Here is a 17,169-nt window from a genome sequence, read left to right as displayed (position 1 = left end):
GTAGTATCCTTTTGTGAAATGTGGTCCAGACCCATCTCAAAATATTTTTTGTCACTAGTCACAATGAATTCGTACTACTAAGTCGTAATTTTGATACAAAATCTGAGAAGTGAGTGTCAATTATGCTATAGTGAAATAGAACTAAATTTCGATATAAGACAAGAGTACCGATATGGTTTGGATAGCTTTTAGAGTTTATGTGTTTAATGCTTTGTACATATTTAATTTATACGAGAGTAGAAAATTTACATGTAATCAAGGTATATATATATTTGAGAAGACTATAAATTATATAAGTAAACCTGCTATTGCATAGAATTTGGTAATAGTAATAGAATCTTATTAAATCATAATCAATAGATGCAAATTAAATCGAAAGCCCTAACTTTTATTCATCGTTAATTTCCTTCTTAATTTACTGTTTTTATTATTTTCTAGTTTAATTTTCTATTAAATTTTATATAACCAAATAGAAGTAAAAATTTAATTTTAAAGTACTTAACTACAATCCTTGTGGGATCGACCTCACTCTTTGTGAGTCTATAACTTGTTAACGATATGTATACTTGCGTGTTGAAAATACTACAAGAGCACCACTGGTGCCCAATAACAATGTTCTTTTTTTTTTAATATATTAAATTTTATATTAAGATTTACAATTATTTATTGGAGTACAATAGTAATAATTAATGTAAAAATCAAAACTATTTTTTATACTAAATATAACTTAATTTTTACATTTTCTATTGAATATAATCTTACCCTATCATATTTGGTCTTTCAAACTTTTTATTTCTATTTTTTGATTGGAAAGTGATTTTACATGGTGACCCTTTTTTGGAGTATGCTTGTATTTTCAAGCAACATAATTCTTGGTTTACGTTATTTGTAATCAATGTGGTAATATGTAGGGTAGGCACTAGGCAGTAGTAGTATTAACTAGTAGGGTTAACAAAGCTAGTACTACTACTAGTAGTGGTAGGTGTCATAAAATAGAGTGTTTAAACTTTGCATTTATTTACTCTTTTAGAATAATAAGAAAAATGCTATAGCCATTGCTTCTTTATGAAGTAGTTAAAATCTCTTTTGGATTTAAATTTTTGAAGCATTAATTACACCATTTCAACTGAAAGTGAAAGCTGTAAATAGAATAGGGCATTTGGAACATTGCTTAAAACAATTTATGTGTTGTTGTTGTTGTGTGACTATGCATAAAAATTTAAACTTTGAATCTTTGTTTGTTATAATATATAATATATACCGTACCTATTATATTACCTTTTCTATATATATACACACACAAAAACTGATTTTTGGGAATATATTTGAGACATTTTAAACTAACAAAGCAAAGCACTATGTATCATCATCATGAGTAACATTATTTCTTTAGATAATTAAGCTTAAAAAAAGGAATGAAAATACAAAAGCAAACAAACTGCAAAGAACAGATCAACATTGGGATTTTGATTAAGATTAAAAAAAAAAAGGAAAAGTTGAATCATTTTGAGGAGTTTTGATGAGGCATTCCAAGGCATAAGGCTTCAGCTAAAGGTCCACCATGTGGTACTGAACCACTCCATGAAACTTGGTTGTTGTTGTTGTTGTTGTTGTTGTTGATCATCATCATTCCTGAACCCAAAATAGGATTATAACTCATTTGGGCATTTTGGCTCACTACAACTTCATTATTGTTGTTACTATTATGAATTGATAGAGCAAGTGATGATGATGATGAAGATGATGATGATGAAGAGTTGGAAAATCTCAATTGATCTCTCTCATCTGCAATTGACCAAGCATCAATGAAATGCCTTGTTTTACTTGACTGATTATCAGTAGAAGATGAATCAAGCAATAAGCTGAATTGGTCATTTAGGCCTTGTTTGGTCTGTTGTTGTTGGTGAATCATATGCTGCCATTCTTGATTTGAATTCATGAACCACTCCACACTCCTTTCACATGTCAAAAACACACACATCAGTATTCAAAGACAGAACAAAACAAAGCATAAAATTCAACTAACACACACCTTGGTTGGTTGTCATGAGACTGGTGCTGGTGTTGGTGGGTTTTTCTCTGTTGGTCTAAAGATTCAGGCTTTGAATATGGATTTTTAGTGTTGTTGTTGTTGTTGTTAAGGAAGTGGGATTGAAGTTCCACATGCTTTCTTGAACGAGGACGACTTTTGTGAGAGTGTCTTTCACAGTATTTTTGATCTGGTATAACATTTCTTGAACACCTCCATTTCTTACCATCTGTTCTTCTACATCTCCATGGTTCTTGATCCGAGTTATTATTTGACATACCAAGCTCTAAACCACCTAACAAAACCCCAAGTCATTTAATGCAACAAACAAAACAAAGGGGTGGGAACAAAAATCAACAATGAACAACATACGATTTGATGAGTGGAAATAAGCAAAATTTGATGGTGGAATGGTCTTGGGTGAAGAGGAAGGGAGTAATTGATGTGGAATAGGAATAGAGGCCATCATGTACTTGAAAATCATGGTTTGTCTTTCAAGTTCTTGTCTTTGATCAGCTGTGAATGGAAATCTCATATTTCCATGCACCATTATTCCTCCTCCTTAAACAAAACAAAAACAAAACCCAACATTCAATTTCAGTTGAAACACCAAGTACAAAACAGATAATAAAGATTGAAACTTTACCAGAAGAAGGGTTGTTGTAGAAGGATTCAGAGTTAGGAATGAGCAGAGTTTTGGGGAGAGAATCTGAAGAACCAAGACCAACTATGTTGTTGTATATATTAGCCATTGAAACAACTTGGTTGCTTGTGTTGCAAAACAACTTGGGTCCAGTAGTACTGTCATTTTCACCACCACCACCACCACAACCAGAGGCAGAGCCACCAGTACCACCACCACCACCACCACTACCAAGGTTACAACTTTCTTCAACAAAAGCTCTATTGTTGTAAAGAGAAGATTCATCATCAACAACAATATCATCATCACCACCATCTTCATCTTCATTACTATTATGGTTATGATGATTTTGATGAGTATGGTGATGGGGTATGGTAGTAGTGGTGGTCATCATCATCATCATCTTCCTACGACTACTAAATGATTTAGTGTCATTTGTTTGCATCCTCAAACCCAACCCAACATCACATTCTTTTTCTGCTCCCTTCTCTGAAGCCACAAATCCAATTCTTGTCCCCATTAAATCAAACCCACCAAACAAAATTAAAGTTCACAACTTTCTCACTATTCAATCAAACCCCAAAACTCCAAAAGCTCAAAAAGTGAAAGAAAGAAAAGAAAAAAACACTAACTACCCTTAATTACAACCCAAGTGAGCTAAACAAAGCTCACTTCTTTATCACTCAAAAACAACTTACTTGGCTTAAAGTTTAAACCTTTAAGGCTCTTTCACTCTCTGTGTTGAAGTAAATGGGGTTTTAGAGTTGAGGAAGAAGAAACGTTGGCCGCCATTTTCAACCATGCGTTTTAGCTTTTTTGCTTCCTAAGCTTCCAACATTCGTTCCTCCTTAAGAATACAGACAAAACCAGTATTAGTATTTAGTTCTTAAACTTTAGGTCCACTCTTTTTTCTCTCTCTCTAACGTCAAAGAAAATCTTAACAGTGTTAATAATAAGAGTGTAAGTATTATTTTGTCAAGTGGGTTTGACTTATTTTTTCAACAGAAAGAGAGAATGTGATTGGATGTGAGTTTAGGTAGGGTGGACTAGTTTTAGCATAGGCTTGGGTATGTTTGACTAAATTGACCGACACTCTTTTTTATTTTTGTTTTTGTTTCTCCGTTAAAAAAAAAAGACAATGGTGGTGCATTGGGAAACGTAATTGGGGCCCACTTTGGTTTCGTGTGTAAAGATGTGGGGGACCAAGGTTTTGTTACCAAAGGTCCTCTCTTATTAAGAGAGAGAGAGAGAGAGAGAGAGAGAGAAAGAGAACTCTTCTCTAGATTGTGATGATGACAACCAACTTGGATATGTTTATGCTTAGACCATTGTTATTTGGCAACATATCTCTTTAGCACGTTTAAATATATTGTCTTGTTATTAATTAGTGATACATTTTAAAATATAGGATTATGATTTTGTCCTGTGATGTATTTTTACGGAATGTATTTTGTGGTACATTAAATGGGTCTCATGGTACATTAAATGAGTGTCCGTGTACGTTTCTACTTTTTAACCCTAATTATCCCTAGATCAATCTCAGCCGTCAGATCAAATAACTCCTTCATCTGACGGCTGCCGTACATCACGGATTATAATTCGTAAAAGTACAATAACGGGAGAAAATCATATCCCTTAAATTATATTATATTAAATTATTTAAAATTTAATATTTAGTTAAATTAATAATAATATTAAAACATACGAAGATGTTAAACACTAATAATACATTTTAGCATTTTTCGTTATGTTTAATGTTTGGTTAAGTAACTCTTTTTTATAATTATTAATAGATTATTGTTACTAGGTATTTATTATGGAAATTATTAGTAGAACATTACTATTTAAATAGATTTGGATTAATTTTGTGTTGACAATTAACATCGTTATTTTTTTATTAAACGGATTATTTTTCAGATTAATAAAAAATTTAATCAGAATAACATAATAATAATTTATGTAAAAGTATATACTTTTAAATTTATTATGTTTATAAAATTATATTTTTTAGTTAAATAAGACATAAACATATTAAATTGTCTATAATATGTCAAAACAAGATTAACATATTATAATCATGTTAATGAGTTGATAATTTAACTAAAATTATGCATGTTTCTTTATATAAATAAGTTAAATAGGTCATACCAGATGATCAATTTATTTATAAACGAGTTAGGTTTATGTTTTAATTTTTAATACGATTAATAAAATGATTTGGTTTGGATTCGATCGGCATTTGCTTGAAATATTTAAGTCTCAACACAATACGAAAAAGACTCATGAACACAAATTTTCATTCTTATTGTGAGCTTAACTCTTATTTTTTTAAAATGTTATCGGTCAATTTATTCGAATTAGCACCTAACTTTTGAGAATACTCTCGAAGATAACAAAATATTTAAATCTTATTTTTTTTGAATAGTAAACTATTTTAAATTTTTTTAAAAAAATACAAATAATTTTAAATAAATATAACCTATATAATCATTAAAAAAAATAGAATACTAGAAACCTTTTTGAATAAAAAGATGGAATTGAATCCCCTTTATAATAAACTTAAGATCTTTCATATTGTCACTTTAGTAATACTAATGCCATGCAATTTTATCAATAATTAATAAAAAACAAACAATTTTGTTAGAAACCATTAGAAAGAATTTTTTGATAGTGTAATACAAATGATATGTTGGTAATAATTGGATTATCGTGATCTGTTATATCTAGGTGGATCCCAAGCATAAATATATATTATTATTTATACATATTTCTATATTAATATGACTAATTTTATGTCAATGATTTTGACCAATAGAATTGTATTGGAATTAATAATCTAGGCATGGTCATATATTGGTTGCCAGCTGAGCAAGGGAGGTAAATTGAAACTTACACTACTCACTAAATGAATGGGACCATATACCATCAAATTTATAATAATATAAGTAATTTATAGTATAAATATTTAAATTTAATTTTAGGTTATAAATAAATAATTAAATTAAATTTTTAATAATAATAATAATTAAATTATATGTTTAGAATTTTCACAAGTAGCTGATCATTTAGTGTCAAATCAATAATTATGTGACAGTTTTTAATTAGTTTATATTATTAAATTTTTATTTTTTATTTTAAAAATTGATTTAAATATAATAATAAAAAATAACACATAAATAAAAATGACACTTAATAGCTAAATAACTACGAAAATTTTAAAAATATAATTTAAGTTTTACACGATAAATTACTCTAATAATAATAAGAATAATAAAACAACTAAAAGAACTAATTAACTACTAAATTAAATTTCTAGTACTGAGAGAGATATAAAATTGGAAAATGTTTCAAGGGTTTTGTTTCTTACCACACAATCCCTATCCATTTTGAATCTAACATAAATAGTTAGTTAAAATAAATAAATATAATTTTAAAAAATAGTAATTTAGCCCCACACAAATACATCCTAGTAGTCCTACTACTTTTACTTCTTTAAGAAAAGTTGGTGCTTTTAAAAGGTAGGTGAAAATGGTAATGTTTATCATGAGTTTACACTAAATTAATATATAAAGCTGGCTAAGGTAGACATCACAAGGACTTAGGGGTGAACATGATGCTTAATTTTTTTTACAAATCTAACTTGGATTCGAGATTGTTGAATCTAAAAAATAACAAAATAAATTGCGACATGTTTTTGTTCCGATCAGATATTAAGTATAATTTTTCGCTAAAAAAGATGCATCTTGTTCATTTTCATAACAAGTAATGTTTATTTTACAAGATGTGACAAAACCAATTACTCTAAAAATGTATCTTCAATAGAATGTTAAAAAAAAATATTGTATTGTTAAATTTAACACATGTTAAAAATTATACTAAATTTAACACAAGATATAGTATTGTGTTAAATTTAACCTCCAATAAATACTACCATTTTATTTATTATAATATTATTATTTATTATGATTAACTTTTACTAAATTTTATATTCTTTATTTAGTATATTAACATTATTTATTCAATGAAAAGATAAAAAATAATAATTTTAATATATTTTCAACAAAATATTATATAACTATCAATATAATTAATTATTTTACATCTTATGCACTGAAATACAATTGTAGTAAACTAAATATCATATAAATTTATCTTTTATACTAAATTTAACACAAATTTTAAATCTTACAATAAAAGTGATCGAATATTAATACCAAATTAAACAAACAATATACAATAACCCTTCTCTAAGGAAATGTTAGAGAAAACAAGACTATTATGGGGTTTCTATTTCACATTAACATATTTGAACTTCACCAAAAGTAATATTGGAAAGAACATTTTCAAATATATGTTGCAATTATAAGATTTTCTTTGATAACAAATTAAGAAATGCTTTTGAGAGATTAGATAGTGGTAGTGGTAGTAGTAGTAGTGGTGGCATGGTGTACCATAAAGGTGAGTTATAATTATAAATATTATAGATTTACTCACTTACACTCCATGCATGTCTCATTCATTCATTCATTTCAATATCTAAATAACCAAAAAAAAGTGATATTCATTTTTGTACAAATTTGAACAAGTATATCAAAAATGGCAAAAAGGGGTAGCTGGTAAAGTATAGAATAAGAAGATGGGATTATTACTTGTTACCACTTTACAGCTATGCCTACCTATTACTAATACTATACTATAGCTTACAGTACTCTACACTCATCTATACTGTTTAGCTAGCTTCTTGTTTTTCTTTTGGAACTTGTGGAAGTAATAACTCTTAATTTATTATACTAAAACACATTAATAGTGTGTTATTTGAATGAGTACTGCTATTAGTCATTAGTAGTGTCTAGTACTTTTTCGACATATCACATCAGTGATACTCCCTAAAAGCTATTATATTAAATTATATTAGACCTGATATTTAGTTGGATCAATAATAATATTGACACATAAGAGGGTGCTAGACACCACTGGTACCATTTATCATTTCTCTATTTGAATAGTGTAATTAAGTATTCACTTATATATAAAAAGTATTAAAAGTATTTAATATTTTTTTTAGCATTATATACTATTGATATAATCAAGTATCAGGTTCCATATAACTTAAGAAAATATTTTTTTAGGAAATATCGCTAATTAATCATGGAACGCCATATATAGAAGGTGTTGTGTACCACTAGCTAGTGTCCAATAATAATGCTCTATATTTTAATAAAAAATTTACACTTTTACATTTATATATTTTTTTTTTTACATTTTACAGTATTTTATAAAAATAATAAAAAACCACATAAAAAGTAATATTAAAAAATACAGAAAAAACAAAACACTAACAACAAAATAATAACAAGAATATAACATAAAAATAACATGAAAATAATAAAAAGCCATATTTTTTATAAATAAAATCTTAAAGACTATATATAGTATTTAAAATTTGTTAACAGTATCTAAAAGTTAAAACTTAATAAATGGCCACCTTTACGAATTAAAACTGAAGAAAATGGTATGGATTGGGTACCACTCTGTAAATTGATGACAAGTTATTGTTTGATATATATTGTTTTAGATTTTGGCATATTAGTAACTAATAACCCAATCTAAAAACTTCAGAAAAGTAACCAAAGTATAAGAGCACCACTTTGAACACATATAAGAAAACAAGACAATATTTATAAATATGAACACAATACGACACAATTTATAATATTTTATAGTAACATAACACAATTTATATTTATGACAAGAGAGGTTTTTACAACACAATCTCTTATTATAAGGCATGATTATGTTTTTATATGATACAATACAATTACACTATTTACAATATCTTAATAAGTAAATAATTGTAGTCTTTCCACTTTAGGTATATGTCAAATGAGTAATTTTCAACTACAAAAAGAAAACTCTTATTTATATACTTGCTTGTCATGATCATGATGATCATAAATATTATTATTACATGGTTTATTATTTATAAATTTTACTCCAAATTAATAATATTAATTCTGACCCTTATTATTGTTGGTAAATAATCTCACAAAGATTTTTGGTTTTTACAAGTGTATAGAGTTTATTATTAATGGACCATATTATGTGGTCCATTATATTAAATACAAAACAATTACTACAAAAACAACTACTTTTAGTGATAATTTTTTAATCACAATATAAATTTTTTGTGACTAAATGTAACTGTTAGTCACAACAAAGAATTATCTGTGACTAAAATATAGTATTTAGATACAAGTTGTCACTAATTTAGTTTTAGTCACAACAAGTACTAAAATCACATTTAGTCACAACAAATTGTAATTTTTGTTACTAATACTTTTAACCATGGAATTTTTAGTCACAACATAAGAATGTTCATTTATAATTAGTTACAACTTTTTTACTTTTAGTTACAAATTTTATTGTGACTAAAAGTAAGATTTTTCGTAGTGAATATAAGGTAACAATACTTAGATTCATGATTTTTGTGGAAAGTTCCATCAATATATATAGTTGGGATTATTTATAAAATACACACAAAAAAAAAAAAAGACAAAATTCAATTGCATAAACTTTTAAATATTTTTATGATTTTTAAGATTTTATTTACAGAAAATACGATCTATTAATATTTTTCATATTATTTTTATATCGTACTTTTATAATTTTGTTATTATTTGTATATTATTTTTATATTGTTTGAATATTATTTTCTTGTTATTTTATGTGATTTTTTTATTGTCTTTATATTATTTTTATAGAATACAATAAAATATATAAAAAAAAAAAAAACAAACGTAAAACTGTAATTTTTTTACTGGTACATACTTTATATAAAGATTCCCTATATAGTTTCTATTAAATCTATTAATACACACACCAATAAATACTACTATAGTTTTTATTTTCCATAAAATAATTTTAGTTTTCACTAGATTATGATCGTTTCAAAGTTTTATTTTCTATTTTTTTTATTCTTTTTTGTGTGTGAAAAATCCTCCGAAATATAAAATTTATTGCAAATGTGTTATTTTAATTGTATTTTATTTTATTTTTTATAAAAAAAATAATTTATTAATGATGTCACAGTTATCTATAAATACATGTATGCCATGTAGCTCAAGCCCATATTTTGAAACCCCATAAAATATGTTATATTCTCATTTTAATGTATATATATATATTTGAATGTTCAAAAAAAAAAAAAAGGGAAAAAAACAAAAAAATACAAAAAAGGAAAAAAAATTACAAAAATACTTTGGGCCGGCCCATTAAACATTTATACAGTCCACATACAAATATTTACAAAAATACCACATGCACTAAGCCTTCAGCTGTACAGAGCGAACCATAAAGATGAAAATACGCGCTCGTTTCAAAACTGCAAAACAACCAAAATGAAACCAAAACGAGAAAAATACAACTATTAATTCAATTGATCTGATTCAAATAAAACTGATGAAAAAGCACAATGACCACAACTATATTAAATTGAATTAAGTGTTGTGGCTTTTCAAGTTGATTTACAGTTGCATCATTATTTTATATTAGTTTAATTCAATTGTTTGCAAGAATTTATTTTGGAAATAAGAAAAGGAGAAAACACTTTGAGAAATAGTTAGTTTCTGAAATAAATTTAAACGTTTCTTAATAGTTTCATTTTAGTTTTATTATAGTTTATTAACAGCAATAAATATAAATTGTAAATAAACAAGTATACAAACTATAATAAAACTATAAAAAAACTAAAAACAAACTGACAAGCAGAAACAACTCTACGAATATAAACTACAAACATCTAAATCGAATTGTTACTTAAAAAAGAACAGCAAACAACTATACCTAATAATATTCCCAAAACACATCATACATAAACATATTAAACTATTAAAAAACTAGAAAAAAAAAACTAAAACCCACTGATTAGAGACACTAAAACAAAAACAAATGTTTCAAAATATCTAAAAAAAACTAGAAACACAAACAGAACATAAAACACAACAAAAATGAAACGAAACTAATAAGAAACAAACTAAAATGCCAAACCCAAGAACAAAATAAAATTGATTAAAGAAAATTAAAGTCCTAAAAATCCAAAGAAAACCAAACGAAATTTTAAAATGAAAAACCTAAAATATCACAAACCAGAAAAAACCAAAACGATGAAATGGAAATACAAGAAAATGTTTAAACTGGGGGGAAACGAAAATGAAACCGAAAACAAACCTCGGTTCGAATAGCAACACCAACATTATTGTTTTTCCCATAAACATCTTCAGCCATTTTTTCTTGCACACGGACCTTTGTTTTCTTCTTAGGAGGAGCTCTCCCACGCTTCGTTAATGGAGGAGCAAAATCAGAGTCTTCCTCCTCAATAAAAGGACGTTTTCCCTTAGCTTTATTAGCTAGTGATTTCAAACCCATTTTGAATTTTTTTTTTGAACAGGAGAAGGAGATGAAGAAGAACGGGTCACATCCATTTTATATAAAGATTGAGAAACAAAAAGAAAGAGAGAAAAATGTTATGGGATGGTTTAGAGGGAGTTGAAAAAATTTTGAAGAACAAAAATGAGAGGGAAAATGGTTGAGGAATCGTGGGGAGTTAAGGTTCAACAATGGAGGTTATTTGTTATTTCAAAAAAAAAAAAAACTGAAATGAAATAAAAAAATCAAAGGAAAACAAAAGAAAAAGAGAGAGGGAAGTGATTGAGGGATGCATGATGGTTGATAGGTGAGTTGACGTGACTGGTGCATAGATGTGATGTGTATGTGGTATATGTGTAATAAAATATTGAGAAAAGGTAAAAAAGTTGATTTGACCGTGTGTAGGTTTATATGTAATAAAGTGTGTAATTTGTATTTTTGGTGTAAAAATTTCAAAAAAAAATTATGTATATTTGACAAATAAATAAGTATTTATTATAATAAATGTTATTATTAAATTATTGAGCTTTCTAAGGTGTGGTACATTTGGACTTGTACTATAAGAAAAATTATCTTTAGTGATAATTTTTAGCACAATATAAATTTTTTGTGACTAAATATAATTTTTAATCACAACAAAAAATTACTTGTAATTAAAATATGGTATTTGAATACAAGTTATTACTAATTTAATTTTAACCACAACAAGTATTATAACTAAAAATACATTTAATTACAACAAATTATAATTTTTGTGACTAATAGCTTTACCCATAAATATTTTAGTCATAAAATAATAATGATAATTTATAATTAGTTATAAACTTTTTTTTTTATTTTTAATCACAAATTTGCGGATCGAAATAAATTTGGGTACGGTTGAGTTCTCCGTGATTCTGGGGACCACGTCTTGCAGTCAAGAACGGGGTTTTGGAATGGTAGTGTTAATCCGACTCTTGCTGAGTCTTTTGGTGTGAAAGAGGTACTAAATTGGATAAAGGAGTCAAAGCTTTCTCATGTCACTGTGGAATCGAATAGCCTCATAGCAGTTCAAGCTTTCCGGAGCTCGGTGAATACTAATTCTCTTTTCGGTTGTTGTATTGCAGAATGCAAGAGAATAATTTCAGATTTGAATCATGTTTGTTTACGTTTTGTTAAACGTTCTGCTAATCGTGTGGCTCATGGTCTTACTCGAGTCTCATGGTTATATGCTGAGCGTAGTTATTCGGTGGACACTTCCAAATAACATTAATAATGTAATTACGCAAGAATTGTTTTAAATAAAGTTATCAGCTTTTATTCAAAAAAAAAATAATAATAAATAATTTTTTTTAATATTATTGTGTTATATATTTATATATGCAACATCATGTTATATCTGCTTTTAAATTTTATATTTTTTAATGTTGTATCGTGTCAATTTTTGTGTTTCTCGAACTCATATCAATTTAGTGTGAAGACAAAAAATTCAGCCGTATTTATAGTATTAGAGCCACATGTATATAATTGGAGTGTTTATTAACTAACTTAGATCACTAAGCATAAATTGTATTTAATATAAACTTAATAGTAGTTTAATGCAATATAAATGCTTGCCACTACGCATTCTTCAATTTTTCCTTTGCCAACAAAGCAACGTCTCAAGCTCTTCTAAATTATTATTAGAGAAATGCTAAAGGGCACCAGTGGTGCCTAGTACCTTCCTATGTGTCAATATCGCTATTGGTACAACTAAGTATCGGGTCCCATATAATTTAATATAATAGTTTTTAGGGAGTATCGCTAGCCAATCGCAACGCGACATGTCGCAAAGGTGCTAGGCACCACTGGTGCCTAATAGCAATGCTCTTATTATTATTATTACTTAAAGTGAGATCATATAGTGCCCATCTTATTTCTAGCTCCTTTAATTTAATAGTAGTTTTGGAGACCATTGAAAGATAAATTAAAGCTTATACACAATTTTTAAGATCATTACCAACTGAAACTCTCTCAGAAGAAAGCTATGGCCTACCCAAAAGACACACATACACCTAGTGTTAGAGATTTTATAACAATGGAAGAAAATCAAGATTTATTACAACTCTATTGTAAAATAATACAAGGACTAAAATAAGAGATTGATTAAATATATGTTACAATACATATATATACACTATATATTATATATATATATGAAAGGTAGAAGAGAAGATTACAACACATGTAATATAATATATGTATATATATAACAAGAGAATAATATATATATATAAACACTCACTCACAACCTTGAGTGTAGATTAGTGGGGATCACCATGGCTTGAACAAGGTATTACACCTTTGTCCAAAAGCTTATTTCCCCCTATCTCTAAGCACTAAGGGAACTCTCATGGAAATAGCTTTAGGAATTATCAAGCCTTAGGGTTTTCTAGCAATGTGCTTTTTTGATAGAAAACTTCATCTCAATGAGCACATTAGACTCCTTTATATAGTGTTTAGATGATCACTCTAAGGATTCAAAATACCACCTCATTTCTCTCCCATAAATGAGTATTACATTTTGTAACAACTATATCATCATAATTTTGAAATCCTTAAACCAAATTGTGTAACAACCCTTTTATTACACTAATAATATGTGATCAACACAAGAATTACAAATGACAACAAATTGTAACTCCTCTCCAAGTTACTATGTAGGTTACAAAAGTGTAGGTTAAGTTATAGGTTACACATTTATTTACCATACACACTTAATATATATTATTCACATAATATTATATATTACCACATTTTAATCTACATATTATTATATTAACAATAATATAACACCTAGTTATTCACAAATGAGCATCACTTTTAAGGCTTAGGATTAATGTCACTACGAGAACTCGAACTCTAAAAAAAAACTAAATTAGGGACCCTAATTAACCGTATGTAAATTTACATTTGTATCAGGCTTTTTTGCACAACACAATACTAACACAAGTACCAGTGGCATGTAACGTCCCCGCTTCAAGCTTCCATTACACCCACGAAATGAATGACTCTTATACACGAGTACGCCACTCTGGCTGCTTTCTGGACTAATGACTGACCCTACAGACCAACACGAGTGTTTTCAGCGTGCTTTGTCCTCACTCGCACGCTTCCTGGGAAAACTTCCCAGGAGGTCACCCATCCTTGAAATTGCTCCAGGCCAAGCACGCTTAACTGTGGAGTTCTTTCGAGATGGGCTACCGGAAAACAAGATGCCCCTTGTTGACATAGGTAGTACCAATCAATCCATTTAAGCTCTCTTCAACTGTGTAGTCCCATACCTACACAGTCTCTGAATCATCCCACTTGACCTTTCCCAAGCGGTGTGGGATTGCACAGCTTACCCGGTATATCCCCTTACGGATCACGGGACTACTGACTGTCACAATCACCCCCCCTTACGGGGTCCGACGTCCTCGTCGACCACACTTCCGGCTGGGTCAAGGCTCTGATACCATTTGTAACGTCCCCGCTTCAAGCCTCCATTTGTAACATCCCATATCTACACAGTGTCAGAATCATCCCACTTGACCTTCTCCAGGCGGTGTGGGATTGCACAGCTTACCCGGTATTTCCCCTTACGGATCACGGGACTACTGACTTTCACAATCACCCCCCCTTACGGGGTCCGACGTCCTCGTCGACCACACTTCCGGCTGGGTCAAGGCTCTGATACCATTTGAACGTCCCCGCTTCAAGCCTCCATTTGGTCCTTACACCCACGGAATGAATGGCTCTTATACACGAGTACGTCACTCTGGCTTCTTCATGGACTGACGACTGGCCCTACAGACCAACACGAGTGTTTCCAGCGTGCTTTGTCCTCACTCGCACGCTTCCTGGGAAAACTTCCCAAGATGTCACCCATCCTAAAATTGCTCCAAGCCAAGCACGCTTAACTGTGGAGTTCTTTCGTGATGGGCTACCTGGTACTAAATTATATTTTGATGATTTGTATTTGCAACAAAAATAATAATAATAATAATAATAATAATAATAATGTATTCATATATATATATATGCACACACATGTTCATGTTTAGTGAAATTTACACTACAAAACTTTAATAATTTTGGTCTCAATATAGAAAATATTTATTAAAATTCAAACCTTTTAAAAAAGAACACACTATAGCCCAGATCCACAGCAACATGATCTAACAAAATCATATACAATAATGATACAAACTTAAACAACATATGTATCTACTACACCATAATTCTAGTAATTATTTTATCAAGAACAACAATAATCCAGACTTATCACACATACATTTGTGTCCTAAAAACAAAAAAGATTACAACTTTAATCAAAAAAGAAGGAAAAGTAAAATAAAAACAACAATAAAAATGTTATCTTTAACTAATAACAAGATTATTATTAGATGAAGAAATGGGATTTTTTTGGTTAAGAAAAATCCTTAACTGAGCTTTTTGACACTCCAATTTTGTACCCCAATAATGCCTATGATGTTTCGATCCAATTGCTCTAACCACTCTTGGAAATTCAACAAACCCTTTAATTCCTCTCTTTATATGAGGATTTTCACTTTCTGAGGAAGCTGATTTTCTCGGGAAAATCTGTAAAGATGAAGAAGAAGAAGAAAAACCAGTTGAATTACCAAAATCATTTTGATCAATATGATGACCAAGATATGATTTTGATGAGACAATTGAATTATCATTATTATTATTATTACCCAATACCAAATTTCTAAATTTTCCCGAGAAACAAACAGAATCATTATTATTATTAACTTTAGAAGCTTTAGAAGAAGAAGAGTTTTCAAACTCCAAAAGCTTCTCTTCAAGAAAAATCTTAGCTTCAGCTAACTTCATCTGAACTCTTTCTTCTCTCAAAACCTCAGAAACTCTCATCATCTTTCTCTCTTCATCAAATTCTTTCTTCATCCTAAAAATCTCACCTTTATCAAAAGAAATCTCTTTAGCCATTTCTTCACACATTTTCTCCATTTCTTCTTTTCCCTTTCTCACCTCGGTCAACTCTTTGACCAGCCTCTTGTTCATAGCTTCAAGCTTCCTTCTTGCTCTGCGTTCGCATTCCAGCTCTGTTTTCAAATCGGCCATTTGGGTTTTAACCTGATCGAGCTCTGATTCCATTACTGGTCTGAAAAAGGTCAGATCCCAAAAAGAAGCAGCTAATTTTCTGGCTGAGATAGGAATGTGAAGACACTGAAGGTTCTTGCTCTGTTTTTGAAGCTTTTGGCTATGGTGATGATGATGATTATGATTTTGATGAGAATCGTAAAATGGGTTGTCATAAAGTTTCCAACTTTGGCTTTCTGGGATAGTTGGATTGGTTGTTGTAGCCATCATCATCATCGTCATCTTCTTCTTCTCTTCCTCCATTTTTGCTTATACTATGATCTGTTAATTTCTTTACAGGAAAGCAATTTTATTTTATGGTAGGGGCAATTTGGTCTTTTCACTCACTATAGATGATTATATTTGTTTGTGGATTTGTAAAGGGAGAAAAGAAAAAAGAGGAAATGAAGATAATAAACTCACATGGCACCTCATCCTTATTAATACTATTATAAAGAAGAGAGAGAGAGAGTGGAGGTGACAATTGGTTATTGTGTTTTCCTTTTCTTTGTTTGGTTTCTTTATGATTCTTCTGTCCCTTTGTTTTTTTTTTTCTTTTATTTAAGTTTATTTCTTAATAATAATTAGTCAAGGAAAGAAAGAAAGAAAGTTGTGAGTTGTTTTGAGGCCCCCTATTATGTCACCCTATTTCATTGTCTTTACTATTAAGATCAAATTTAAGTCACTTAGGGCTCGTTTGGAACGCCGTATTAGGTCGTATTGTATTGTATTGTATTATATTGAATTGTATTTTATGCAATATTTTTATATAAAACTATATGTGATATTAACTTTTATAGACACCTAAATATATAATATTTTAGTATAAATTAAAGTTTATCATAGTATTATATAAAAATATGATATATAATCCAATTCAATATAATATAATACAATACAATACAATACGACCTAATACGACGTTCCAAACGAGCCCTTAATAGTT

The 17,169-nt window shown here is 29.0% G+C and overlaps 2 protein-coding genes across 3 annotated transcripts; both read right to left on the bottom strand.

Annotated features, from left to right (window-relative positions):
- Nucleotides 1-1,310: 1,310 nt before the first annotated feature.
- Nucleotides 1,311-3,593, bottom strand: LOC115715744 (growth-regulating factor 7). 2 transcript variants are annotated; one of them, XM_030644411.2, is made up of 4 exons: nucleotides 2,676-3,593; nucleotides 2,402-2,590; nucleotides 2,033-2,324; nucleotides 1,311-1,955 (listed from the first exon to the last, which is right to left on the bottom strand). In XM_030644411.2, the coding sequence occupies exons 1-4, from the start codon at nucleotides 3,190-3,192 to the stop codon at nucleotides 1,502-1,504; spliced, it is 1,452 nt and encodes a 483-aa protein (XP_030500271.2). In that variant the 5' UTR covers nucleotides 3,193-3,593; the 3' UTR covers nucleotides 1,311-1,501. The 2 variants fall into 2 exon arrangements, with proteins under 2 accessions (XP_030500271.2, XP_030500272.2); XM_030644412.2 differs by having other exon boundaries at nucleotides 2,033-2,315; nucleotides 2,676-3,560.
- Nucleotides 3,594-15,188: 11,595 nt separating this feature from the next.
- LOC115717378 (protein BRANCHLESS TRICHOME) lies at nucleotides 15,189-16,757 on the bottom strand. The gene has a single exon (XM_030646350.2). The coding sequence runs from the start codon at nucleotides 16,485-16,487 to the stop codon at nucleotides 15,477-15,479; it is 1,011 nt and encodes a 336-aa protein (XP_030502210.2). The 5' UTR covers nucleotides 16,488-16,757; the 3' UTR covers nucleotides 15,189-15,476.
- Between the last annotated feature and the right edge of the window lie 412 nt (nucleotides 16,758-17,169).

This window comes from Cannabis sativa, chromosome 5 (genome assembly GCF_029168945.1).
Source record: "Cannabis sativa cultivar Pink pepper isolate KNU-18-1 chromosome 5, ASM2916894v1, whole genome shotgun sequence".
In the NCBI taxonomy this organism is placed as follows: Eukaryota; Viridiplantae; Streptophyta; class Magnoliopsida; order Rosales; family Cannabaceae; genus Cannabis; species Cannabis sativa.
This window is presented reverse-complemented; position numbering and strand designations above follow the sequence as displayed.